A 12,502-nucleotide genomic window follows, 5' to 3' on the forward strand; every position below is an offset into this window, starting at 1 on the left:
AGAACGGCAGCCGATAGGTGCAAAACAGTTTTATTAATTCAACCAATTACAGACGATTATTATCCGCCAATGAGAATGAGGGAGAGCTCCGCCCAGTCAACTGTATTGCCATTACCCATTGAAGGCTCGAGCTAAGACTCGACGTGGACCCCCTCTTTCTCTCCTTAAACACAGTACGACGGACATGGACCCGGTGGCCCGTGCGCGCGAGATTGCGGCGCGTCTGGCGGCGGCTGCGATCCCCGGAGGTGACGCGCTGGGCAAACGCAAAAGCCGGTGGGAGGTGAGTCATTTTGAGCGCTGTTTTAGTGAAATAAGGCTGTTTTTAGCTCACGACGGACTATTTTGTATGGCTTTTTGTGACAGGGCGACGGTATGATCTTTTGGCCCAAGTAGTTGCAGTTTTTGTTGTGATTTGCACACTGATGATTTTGTTCTGTGTTGACGCTGCAGTGGACGGTGGTGCACGACCTGGGCCTGGTATGGGCGACAAGAAGCGCAAGAAAGTGTACATCCCAGTGGACAAGTACCCGGACATCAACTTCATGGGCCTGCTCATTGGCCCCCGCGGCTCCAACCAGAAGCGCATGGAGGACGAGTCAGGCGCGCGCATCTTGATCCGAGGAAAGGGGTCGTCCAAGGACCCCACAGGCGATCCCGACGAGAACGAGGAGTTGCACGTGCTCATCACTGCAGATACCGACGAGTCGCTGGCCAAGGCGCAGAGTGCGGTGGAGGACATTCTGTTCAACCCGCAGCAGGCCATGAAGCTCAAGCAGGAGCAACTGCGCAAGGTCGCGGAGCTCAATGGAACGCTGAACGACAACTACGGCGGCGCAAGGAATGACGGTGAAAACCACTCGAGTGGCGGCGGCCAGGGTGGCAACGCTCACTATGGTCCTGGTGGCGACGACGCGACTATTGACATGAAGGTGCCCCGTGACCTGGTGGGCTACATCATTGGTCGTGGTGGTGAGACGATCCGCGACCTGCAGATGAAGAGTGGCGCGCACATCCAGATTGTGCGTGAGGAGGAAGGGGCTCCTCAAACGCCCGACCGCTACGTGAACATCAAGGGCAACCAGGAGGCACTGGATCTCGCCCAGAGACTCATTCAGAACCTCATCGACGAGCGCCAGCAGAACCAGGGCAACACCGGTGGCTTCCGCGAGCGTGATGACCGTGACCGTATGGCGCGCTACGGTGGCATCAACCCCGACGGCTCCGACTCGGTGGAGTTGTTGGTGCCTAACGAGCGTGTTGGACTCATTATCGGACGCGGCGGGTGCACGATCAAGGCTATTCAGCAGCGTACGGGTACCAGCGTCACCATCCCTCAGACGCCAGACCCAAACCACCCCGCCATGCGCCTGATCACCATTCGTGGTACGATGGAGGCGAAGGAGGCTGCCAAGTTTGAGATCGAATCCATGATCAATGAGGAGCCTGGTCAGCGTCACAGCTACGGCACGACATCTGGCCAGACCATTTACATGCAGGTGCCCAACGACCGCGTGGGTGTCGTCATCGGTAAGCGCGGTGAAACGATCAAGGGCGTTCAGGACCGCCACGCTGTTCGCATCCAGATCCCGCAGGTGCCGGATCCGGGCTCGAACCCACCTGTGCGGACGATCTCCATCCAGGGCCCTGCTCAGAACCTTGCGGGCGCGAAGGAGGAGATCGACATGGTAATCTTGCAAGGTGCCGGTACTCACAGCTTCGGTGGTGGCGGCGGCAGCTACGGTGCATCTGGAAGCTATGGAGGCCAGTCTGATAGCTACGGCCAGCAGCAACAACAGTATGGAAGTTATGGAGCTCAAGGCCAGCAGGACGCATATGCTTCATACTACCAGCAGCAAGGTCAGCAAGGGCAGTACTACCAGCAGGATGCCTCTGCGACCGCGACGGCAGGGGCTGCTGCGGGTGGTGACCAAGCGGCAGCGACAACCGCAGCAGCCACTGCGGACCCGAATGACCCGAATGCCTACTGGAACGGCTACTACGAATACGCTGCGTACTACGGTGTGGATGCGGCCAACGCGGCTTGGGTGTCACAGGTGCTGCGGCGCAAGCTAGTGCTGAAGCATACCAGCAGTACCAGCAACAGGCTGGAGATGGCGCTGCTGCTGCCCCGGGCGCTACTAGTGACGCACCTGCCACCGCTTCTTCGACTTCTACTAGCGACGCACCTGCGCCTTCCGCCTCAGCTGATGGCGGCGCTGACTCGACTTCGGCCCTCGGAAGCGCAACTCCACAGGTTTGTTGAGTGCATTGTTGTGTGATTTGTGTATGCGGAATCCCGTCTGTCGGTCTCGATGCTCTGTTGTGCTCGATCATCGGATCGCTCAGCGATTCGTCATGCCGTACCGCGAGCTTTTGGTTGCTATCCATGTTTATCTGAGAGTTTGTGGTTGGTGGCGAGCATGAGACGACGGAGATAGTGGCGATGCTCTTGTTGGTGAGGATGATGTTGATGATGCTTTGTCCCCTGTCTTGTGCCTATGTGGTGGTTTGGTCCATGGTCCTTGTGGTGCCTTGTGTTTCGTGATTCAATCGCTGCTCAAAAGACGCAAGGACCCCCAGGTACGGCTTAAGCGTAGTGCGTTGGTCGACTGGAATGCGAGGCTTGGGTTTTGTTCAAGATAGCCGGCGGAGACAAGGCAGTTGACGGCGGGCGGAGCAAGCGCTTGGGATCGAATGCTGAGAGAAAAGTTGGAGTTGAAGGACAAGGAGGCGTTTGCTGCGTAGTGTGTGGACAAGTTTGAGGAGCTTTGTTGTATCTGGTTGTGACCAAAGCTGAGGTGTGCTGGATCGGATTGGAGTGGGACCATTTCCGGGTACTTTTGCGTGTACGCGCGCGGACAGGTAGGCGCCGGAGAGCATGCAAGGCGTAACCCACACCAGGACACTCGTTATGAATGCAACGTTCGTTGCTCTATTGTTTGGGAGGTTGTACGTTTATTTGTATGAATTACAGGACATGTCGGTACGCGAGGAGCGCCTATTGTCAGTGACCCCGAGACCTGCCAGAAAAAGCTTGACTTTTTGAGCCTCACTTGCGGTTGCCAAGACGATTCGGATCCAGTGCTGCGCGTTGGCTGGCTTGTAGTCGTCGCCGAACTGTTCCAGCACTCGAGATAAGCGGAAGCGGAAGCTGTGGTCTGCCATCTTGACGGAGGCGTGCAGCATATCTCGGTAGTACATGATCATGAGCACCTCTTTGGCTTCGAACGGATGCTGGAACAGGTACGTGCACCGATCCGATGCGAAGGTGGCCGGACACGGGAAACGGCACTCGAGTTTGCCGACGCTGAGGCCAATGGTGGTGGCCTGAAACGCGTTCTTGTCGTGGGTGAGTTGGTCGGGCTGGGTGCGGCTACTCGATGACGAGAGAGCAGGTGCGTTGGTGCGGCCCGGCAGGCTGTACATGGTCGCAAGTTGTGCGGTGATGGCTTGTGCCCCCTGTGAAATGGACTTGAGTTGTTCGGAAAGCGATGGCCTGAGACTCGGAGAGTGCAGTGGCCGCTTGTTGAAACCAGCAGTAGCGATGCGAGCTTTGCGAGGCGGTGGTCTGTCTTGCTCAGGTTTCGATGCTGCTGTCAACAGTGTAGCTGAAGCCTGTGCTACAGGAAGCCCAATTGTTGGATGGACTTGAACGTCGGTAGTCACAGCAGCGGCGATGCACTGCGGAGTTGACCCCCGGATAGAGCGATACAGCACGTACTGCGGGAAAGTGTCGCCCTTGAACGGCGTCGCGGCCGAGGCGGCTTTCACCGGCATCTGAGACGAAATACGGTACACCCGATCCTGGGCTGGGTCGGCTTGTATGGTGCCTGTGGCTGTCGGCGTAGGAACGCAGCTAGACTTTCCACTCGCAGCGGATACTAACGCGATCTCATGGGCGGTCTTGCCTGGACTGGGAGCGACCACTATCAGTGCAGCAAGCTCAGCCAAGCACCGGAGGATGATTGAGAGACTAAAAATACGTCTTCGTCTTCACTTGGGGAGATTTTAACGGCGTATCAGCTCGAAACATCCTTTTGGTAGCTGTAACGCGAGAGAGCAACGCTAGAGAGCTCTTCTGACCCAAGCAGACTGGAGTTGCAGCCCAAGTTGTCGCTGCAGGCTGTAATGGTCCCACCTTGAGAATCTCAGTTGTACGAAACGGCATTACTATCTGCCCCGTCGTGTTGCTCTTCACGACGTCGTCGTCAACTGCCGGTCAGTGCAACGAGGGCAACACGTGTCACCGCGCAACAAGATACTTGAGCTGCCGTTCAACTGCCGGCGTCGGTGTCGTGGCGTCGCTGGCCGACTGCAGAGACAAGAGAGACTCGGATACTTGAGTTGACAATTGTGGTTGACAAGTGGTTCCGTCCAAAAAGATCCCCAACTGAAGGTTGGCCATAGCGCCCTGGACAAGGATGTGGACAGCGTGCTCGTACGCCAATGGATGTGATGCAGCCCGGTGGGTTCAACTCGTCATCGATCTGCCAGGGCCGGGAAAGGATTTTTTGGCTGTTTACCGTTATGGCAGTCTCACCTCTGACTGCAGACACATCAAACAGCCATTCATTTACTCGTTCGTCATCGATCCATCCATCTCAGTCCGTTGATATATATCAAACGGAGTGCCATTGCCTTCAGTCGAATACTTTTCCACTGCATGTCGTTGGACATGTTGCCCCTCAATTTACCCAAAAATAATCTGGCCCGTTTCCACGCAATTACACACGCCGTCTCCGTCCCGTATCAACTAGTGCGCTTGCTCGCAGTACAGTTGTGCACACTCTTTTGCACTCAATATACAAAGTGCAAATTAATCATTTCTCACAGTTAAATTCAACGTATTTTCCATCTGGTGAGATATGTTGTACCAATCTATCCATTGATACAGGAACTTAACCAACTGTACTGCTGGTCGACCTGGTCCGTTAAGAAGGGTGCATTACTCCACCTGTCGCGTCCCCCCTCTCGGAGAAGCGCAATTGCCATTCGGCATTTTCCTACCCTTCAGACGGCATTCGCTGGAGGCAGTACCCCCCCCCTCCCCCCACTTGATATGAGCACAGCCACCGCGAGCGCGACGGACCCCATGCAGCCCGCCGAGCAGGCCGAGGCAGAGGCTCAGCGCGCCTGGGAGCGCGAAATGGAGCAGGCCGTGCAGGGCCGCGGCCGCACGCGCAGCCGCTCCATCCTGGCGGACGACGAGGACTCACAGGACGCGGAAGACGACTCCAGACGCTCGCGCGCGCGCTGCTTCAGCTCCCGCGAGGTCGGCAGCGCCCAGGAGGAGGACGAGGACCGCGCGCGGAGACGCAGCTGCTCGTTCTCGGCCCTGGAGCCGCCCCGGAGCCTCTCGCGAGCCGCCGAAGACGAGGAGGAAGACGCGGCCAAGAGAGCCGCGTCGCTGAGCAAGATTTACTTGGCCGGGTCGGCTCCCGTGGACGTATCCAAGCTGCAGGACGACAGCAAGATCGTGGGCGTCAAGAAGGTGGAGGTTCTGCAGCCCACGGGCGCCTTGTCGGCGGCGGCGCTGGATGCACTTTCGGAGGGCCTCCAGCTCTCCGTAGAGAACAGTGTCATGCCCGCATCGAGTTTTGGAGGTGATCAACTCACAGAGGAGCAGCTGGAGGAGAAGAAGATGGAGGAGGAGGAGGACCATAAATTGAAGGCCGAGAAGCTGTCCGCGCGCAGGTCGCTGTCGGTCAGAGCGTCGCTGTTTAGGAACAAGATGTTCAAGAGCACGTCGAGGCTGCTGGGCAACTCGGAAGAAGGAGCGAAGTTGGAGGCGGCGAGGAATGGCAGCAAACCGCCGACCGGAGTCGAGAAATTGACGTCGGAAGTGACGGAGGTGGCGCCGCCCGTGCAACCCAAGAAACGGCATAAACTCAAGCTGCTGCTGCTCGGAGATAGCGGTACGTTTAGCTGTGAGTGTATGGATGGGCGTTGGGTGCTGATTTAGCGTTTTGGTGGCGATGCAGGCGTTGGTAAGACCAGTTTGATGCGCGTCTTCTCCGGCGACGAGTTCTCCGAGTCGATGCTGGCAACTGCTGGGTACGTAGTGGCGATCTTGTTGTGGTGATGGATTGATCTAATTTGTATTGGTTGGGGACGAATTGAAACAGGGTGGACTTCAAACTCCGACATATTAACGTCGCGGACGAAGCAATCACGCTTCAAATCTGGGATACCGCAGGCCAAGAGCGTTTCCATCGCATCACTGCTAGTACGTTTGCTGCTGCTTACAGGGGCTTGGTTGTGGCGTGAAAGATTGCTAACACTCGGTGTTTATCCGTGCAGCATATTACAAGGGCGCGAACGGCATTGTTCTCGTGTACGACGTCAGTGACAGACGCAGCTTCGACAGTACGTGACTGAATTTGTGTGACCTCGCCGAAACGAGAGGTACTAATTGCAATCTGTGGCGCAGATGTTGGCTACTGGAAGAACAACATTCGGCAGTATTCGGCCCCGTCGCAAATGCCGGCCATGCTCCTCGTAGGAAACAAAATCGATCTGCCGAACCGCGTAGTCTCGCTGGAAGAGGGCCAAGCGGCTGCAAGCCAGTACGACTGCCGATTTATTGGTACAATCTCGCAGTATGAGCCCACGTGTGACGGTGCGAAAGGTCTAACTGAAGTGCTTTGATCGTGTTGACCTACAGAAACGAGTGCAAAGACGTCGGAAAACACGAATGGCGCGCTCGAAACTATTGCGCGTGATGCCTTCATGATCAGCGTCAATCGTAAGTGTATTCAGCAGTTTTGCTACATGTACCTGATAGCTGCTCGAGTCGCGATTCTAACGTTTGTTTTTTATCTATTGCAGCCGCACTCACACAGAAGATGGTGATGGACCGGGAGAAGACGATGGCTGGTCGACGCAACAAGGAAAACTGTGTTATCCAATAGCCACTCTCGTCTCCTTCCTGCCCTCCGTCCACAGCGGAGGGCACCCCCACCAAGACCAAAGGAAACTCTTTCCGAGCACCAACAACAGAGGTTGTACAAGCATGCCGACTCGCCGTCTCACTCGGCGCAGCGATGAACGAGGCAGCGGCGACTTGGCAGCAACACACACGACACGAGCGACAGACACGAAGGCAAGCGGGTGCGCATACCCGCGAGCCGCCCACACTATAGCCCCAACTAGGCGGGGCACAGCAAAGCAAAAAATTATCCAACTGAAGTGCAACCGCAGAGGGGTAGACAGACGGCCGACGGAGCACACAAGCCGGTATTTAACGGGCGGCTGACACGAAATATTAACAACTCGCAGCGTACACCGAGTCCCCGTCTTCTATTAGCAGTGTCAACGATACTTCTACTGTTCGTCTTCCGGTGCTTTGGTCTGCACTCGAGAGCGCAGAAACTGCTCGGCCTCCGCCTTGCGCTCGGGGTTGTTCATGACCTCCATGAACTCGCGGGTCTGCCGCACTCGAGCCCGGTGTGCAGCAGTGCAGAAGAGTCTATGGGCGCGGCAATACACAAATTCGAGTTAGCTCGTTTAATGAGTAGTTTATGATTAGGTTGCGTACGTGTAGCTGCTGGCCACGAAGAGGAAGGCGCCGATCGCGTGGTCGCAGGACCTGCGCGTAGGCTTCTTGGTGCGGAAGCTGTGCGCGCCTATGAGCGCGGCCACGGAGATGCCCCACATGAGGCCCGAGCGGAAGCACGGCGGGTTCTTGAGCACCGAGTCGCTCGAGGACGCCATTTTGATGGTTTGGGCCAGAAAAGCGTGCGGAAATCCGGTTGTGTGTGACACACAATGGACAGAAAGCACGACAGTCAGCTTTTGCAGGTCCCTGTATCCACTGGGTCATCCAGACAAATGGTTGTTTGTAGTCGAGTGGGGAAGTCGATAACTCCCTGCTTGGTCCAGTCAGGGATCATTTTTTGTCTGCCTCCCTCAGGGATCTGCTCAACAACCTGAATTGCTTTTGTCGACGACCAGCACTAGCAATCGCGGTGTCGATATGACCAGTAGTCGTGCATCAGCGTTCGAGCCCAGTGATACTGAGCAAAGATGAAAGTTAGATACTCCTCGGGGACGGCACGTCGACGGAAAACGCCAATTAGCTTCCTTGTTGTGACTGGAAAACCTGTCGAACTTGTGTTTGGATGCCGACGGAGCCTCCAGTTTTTCATCACCGCCACGACGAGGTCCACGATGCGTTTGACGGAGACTATGCCAAACACAGTAGAAGCACGAGTTATCGTGATGAGCACTTGCCTCATAGCTCTCACATTTTCTGTTGAGAACTGCGAACCCCGGTTCGTCCCCGAATTTTGTGAATTGACTCACAAAGCAAAAAACAAAACGTCCGATCGCAACGGAAGCTGCGAAAGGCGGTGTTTATCAAGCAGGTCTAAGCGATTCGGCTCAAGTGTATATAGTTAGGAGATTCGTGACGCGGTTTGGTAAAGCGAAACGTAGTGTCAGACATCTAGTTTGCTACCTTGGTCTCAATTCTAGGCCCGTAATGTTGTGTCATTTTCTCAGTCTAGCTGCGCTAGATGTGCGGATTTAGCCGTTGGAAGCACAATTACACTTACGCTAGCTAGAATACGGTGAATGGATTTATCCGCCATCAATTCGTGTCATCCCTGGCATCTCCTGAGCCCTTGTTGACGTCGAGCAAGCTGCATCGTCAGCTCGCGACGAGATCAGAGCAGTATCGAAGTACTTTGCAAATGATCACAATGATCAGGATCATATTTGCGCTTTGAAGTCTGCAACCTGCGAACGAATGCTGTGCGTACACCAACAAAAATGAAGCAAATTGAAAGAGTCCAAAGCACCCCGGCACAGCGTCGATGCAACGGAAGATGTTAAATCATTTGAGCATTCACACCTCTTCATTTCCGAATCGGATCCCAAGCTGCAATTACTCCATCCGCCCACCTCGATCATGCACCTGACTTTCTTTATGATGTTGGCTATGGCTATTGCCTGCATCGGTCTCGCCAGAGTCGAGAGCTCCTCCCAGACCGACAAAGTTGCCCTCAACGCGGTCTTGAGCCTAGTCAAAGGTGGAAGCACGCCTCGTTACCTGAAAAGAACGCAGAAAACAGCAGAAGGCGAATACAGTGCTGAGGACGAAGAGAGAGGCTGGGCTGAAGTTGCGGAGAAGTTGAAACAGGCTGAGACCGAAGGAAAAGTCGAGGGTCAAACTGCCGCCGCAAGCCGATGGGAAAGTCTCGCCGCCAAGGTCAAGGAAGGACAACTCAAAAATCTCGACACTAAGCAAAACAAGTGGCAAAGCGCTTTCACCAAGCTGAAGGCGTCCGGACAACTCAAGAACGTCGACGAGGCGGAGGTTGTGAAAGTCACGGACGAGGTTGCACAGGCGCTCAAGCAGGACCCCAAGAAATGGTCCAAGCTTAAAAAGGCTTTGACGATTACGTACGGTGTAGCGCTTACGGCTCTCATCGTCCTTGGAATTGAAGGCATGATTTCTAAATAATGAAGCTGCCTTCACCTAGAACTTAAATACTTGCGCAAGCTCTAACTCACGAATTTCGCACAGATGAGAGGCTTAGCGCCTTTATGAGTAAATCTCTGGGAATAAAAACATGTTTTTGATATTACTACAGTGGCTGCTACCCATGAATCGAGTTGGCTTTTGCTGGCCTTGTTTCAGTGGCTCTTCGAAACTTCATAAACGTTTCTCCAGCTCCGGTAGAACTTCTTTTGCAATTTTATGCCAGCGCCGGTTGCATTCCGTCAACGGGATTTTGATGCCCATAGTTTTGTTTTGTTGGAGAACAGATAGCCCCCTAGGTCAACTACAGAACTACTGTACAAGTAGATACATAGCAAGTTTGGAGCACTTGCACCGAATCCACAAACTACATCAAGGGATTCTGCGTAGATTCTCGTGATACGAAGTAAACGCCAAAATCTCGGACACGTTGGCAGCCAATTCAGTTCTTAAGGTTAAGTGGCCTTCTATTTGCTGTTTATATCATTTTCCTGTATAGAAGGCTTATAAATATAATACGCGACTTTATGTCGTTCTTCTGTCTTGGAGTGTTTTGCTTTTGGTCGTGGAATTCGAATTGGCGGAGATATGCGAGTAGCGGGTCTCGTGATGTTCCTGTTGGGTCTCGTAGTTTGTAGGTTTTTGCTGTTTGTGCTCTCACCACCAGACGTACTGCTTCGAGACTTGCTTTTACTGGAGTTTCCCATTGGGCGACAAAAAATTGGTGTAGTTCTTGGTCCATTTGTTGTTGTCTTCCTTTTGTTCCGTCTTGGCGCTGAGGTGCTCCTGGATTGTTTTGTCCACACTATCAATTCGGAGATACGCTTCTGCTGCTTCCTCGTGGTGTTTGAACGCTTAGAGCCCTTTAGCCAGTATTGCCATCGCATTGCTGTGTCTTGATCTCTTGGTTGGAAAACAGAGGCTTGCCGCTTCTTTCCCGTACCACACCTTGTCTTCTTTTTTAACAAAATCCATCCTTAAACACTTGTTCCTCCGGTGATGTGCTAAAGTGATACTGCACCATCCATTTCGACAGTACCTGCGTCGGTTTGTTGGTGTCTATCATCATCACGATACTTTGACATGCGCTGAGGCAGTGTCCTTGTATTCTACTCTTCTGCTTCCGTTTCCATGCGCTGGCGACTGCCATGACTCGGTAGGTTCCTGCTGCTTGGACTGTTGCTTGTGTTGCTTGTACTGACGTTGCTTCTCCGTCAAAGACCACCTTGTTTCGCAATCTCCATAGGATGACCAGAGTCCAGATTCGCTGCGGGGGTCATTGGTCGTATGGTGTGGTGTCCGTCTTGCTATACATTGCTGTGCTACTGCTAAAAGTTCCGTCGTAATCTGTGGAGCTTTATTGATGCTACTGCTGCCTCCTCTTCTTGTCGATCGTCTGCTGTTGTTGTTTTCCCTAGCCATTTGTCCAGCCATTTGTCCACCACACCGCTTGTGCGTGTGCGCACTTCCAGACAATATGATCGATTGTTTCCATTGTGCACGTGCACTCTTCTTGAGGGCATTCCGGATTGAGTTGTCATCCGCTGTGTCATAGACTTAGCTTTCCGATTGCTGTCCTGTAGAGTGTCCAATTCTGGTAGTCCGAAAAATTCCGTGCCGGTCGCACAAGTTACCAGGGTTTTGAGTTAGCGCTGTTTCCCCTCTCTGGTCTAGCTGAAATTCTGTCGATGATCGGTTGTAATTGCATGCCGTGGTTTGTCTGAAGTATTTGGATCGCTGACGTCTAGTTGTGCTGCTGCGTGCATTGCTATTGTTGCGCTGTTTACTTTCCATGGATAGATTGCTGTCTGTGGGTTTGTGTGGAATACTAGCCCAATGACACGCTCCCATGCTGTGAGCTCTCGAAAGTCCTTGGATGCCATGTAAGATTCCGTTGTCCATCCGTCGTTCTTCAGTTCTAGTTGTAGTACTGGGTTGCTTAGTGGCTTGCTCTTGATCGTTGCTACTATGCTCCCTTCTAGTATCGTATCCATTCCCCATTCCAGCTGATGTTGAAGGTCTGGTATCGCGTTTGGTTTAATGGCACTCTCATCCATTTCCCGTAAGTTCCATGCTAAACAGAGCAGTACGTCACAGCACCATTTGCGGACTGTTACTTCTTGTCTTCCTCGCAACATCGTCGTCTGCAGTTTGGTGTTATGATGCTGCTGTGTTTCCTATTGCCGTCAACGTCTTCATGTTTATGATCATAATTTCGTTGATCCGACATGGTTGAATAAGGGGTAGTCTTGCTTCCGGAGTGGTTTTCCAGTCTTGTCGACTGCGGCCTTCTATTTGATGTTTATGTGTTTTTCAGCCAATTCAGTTCTCGGGCTATTACCAAAACTTTATGTGCAAACGGACAGTGCAAGGTATGCAATATTACGTTTTTGACCACACAAATGTTAATGCTGATAGCTCGAGGTGCCTGTGTGCCGGTGTATTGGTGTAGTACGCCCTTGCCTAGTTAGGTGAGGTCGTCGTGGTGGTTTGGACTCGGTCGTCTTCCTAGAGCGCGATGTTTTGACCTAGAAACGTTTAGCACCTTCGTTCACTTTGTGTAAATTACAGAGTTGGTCCCTCGGTTTCCTCACGCATGATGCCAAAGCTTGGGGACAGGGAAAATGCCAGTTTCGTTCATTTTTCCGACATACAATAATTGAAGCTTTGACACCATCAAGAGATTGCAACGGCGAACCTGCCACGAGAATGATTGAAGTGGTCGATGTTGTGAGACTTCTTTTGCTTTCATCTCGTCGTTACGACTGCATGGGGGTCTCTTGCCTCTGGCATCCCATCGCGAGCGCTCATTGTATTTCAAGTCATGCATGGCTAACTTTCGTTGTTGCATTCCATACATGTACAGCCTCGCTGGTCGGCTTTAATCAGTGTTTCGATGCGCAGCTTCTGCTAAATGTACGTCCAAAAAATGTTTTCGTGTACTAGAAATCATATCGCATGCTGGGACGTTGCAACTCAAATACCCACGGGTCAGCAGTGCGTTGATAGCGGAAA

At 53.2% G+C, this 12,502-nt stretch overlaps 5 protein-coding genes across 5 annotated transcripts; 3 read left to right on the plus strand and 2 right to left on the minus strand.

The window, feature by feature from the left end:
- Nucleotides 1-184: 184 nt before the first annotated feature.
- Nucleotides 185-2,748, plus strand: KRP23_1661 (Branchpoint-bridging protein; the record flags this gene model as incomplete). The annotated part of the gene is made up of 5 exons (XM_067886323.1): nt 185-283; nt 367-373; nt 454-2,257; nt 2,568-2,583; nt 2,647-2,748. The coding sequence occupies 5 exons, from the start codon at nt 185-187 to the stop codon at nt 2,746-2,748; spliced, it is 2,028 nt and encodes a 675-aa protein (XP_067748994.1).
- Nucleotides 2,749-2,958: 210 nt separating this feature from the next.
- KRP23_1662 (uncharacterized protein) lies at nt 2,959-3,780 on the minus strand (the record flags this gene model as incomplete). Its single annotated transcript, XM_067886324.1, has 1 exon — nt 2,959-3,780. One exon carries the CDS (start codon nt 3,778-3,780, stop codon nt 2,959-2,961), a length of 822 nt encoding a protein of 273 aa, XP_067748995.1.
- Nucleotides 3,781-5,062: 1,282 nt separating this feature from the next.
- Nucleotides 5,063-6,914, plus strand: KRP23_1663 (Ras-related protein RIC1; the record flags this gene model as incomplete). Its single annotated transcript, XM_067886325.1, has 7 exons — nt 5,063-5,918; nt 5,985-6,057; nt 6,129-6,229; nt 6,304-6,369; nt 6,434-6,589; nt 6,668-6,748; nt 6,832-6,914. The coding sequence occupies 7 exons, from the start codon at nt 5,063-5,065 to the stop codon at nt 6,912-6,914; spliced, it is 1,416 nt and encodes a 471-aa protein (XP_067748996.1).
- Nucleotides 6,915-7,326: 412 nt separating this feature from the next.
- On the minus strand, nt 7,327-7,716 carry KRP23_1664 (uncharacterized protein; the record flags this gene model as incomplete). The annotated part of the gene is made up of 2 exons (XM_067886326.1): nt 7,327-7,471; nt 7,541-7,716. 2 exons carry the CDS (start codon nt 7,714-7,716, stop codon nt 7,327-7,329), a joined length of 321 nt encoding a protein of 106 aa, XP_067748997.1.
- A 1,198-nt stretch (nt 7,717-8,914) lies between these two features.
- Nucleotides 8,915-9,469, plus strand: KRP23_1665 (uncharacterized protein; the record flags this gene model as incomplete). Its single annotated transcript, XM_067886327.1, has 1 exon — nt 8,915-9,469. The coding sequence occupies one exon, from the start codon at nt 8,915-8,917 to the stop codon at nt 9,467-9,469; it is 555 nt and encodes a 184-aa protein (XP_067748998.1).
- Nucleotides 9,470-12,502: the final 3,033 nt, after the last annotated feature.

The sequence above is a fragment of the Phytophthora ramorum genome, assembly GCF_020800215.1.
Source record: "Phytophthora ramorum isolate Pr-102 chromosome Unknown Phyram_PR-102_s0002, whole genome shotgun sequence".
NCBI lineage: Eukaryota > Oomycota > Peronosporomycetes > Peronosporales > Peronosporaceae > Phytophthora > Phytophthora ramorum.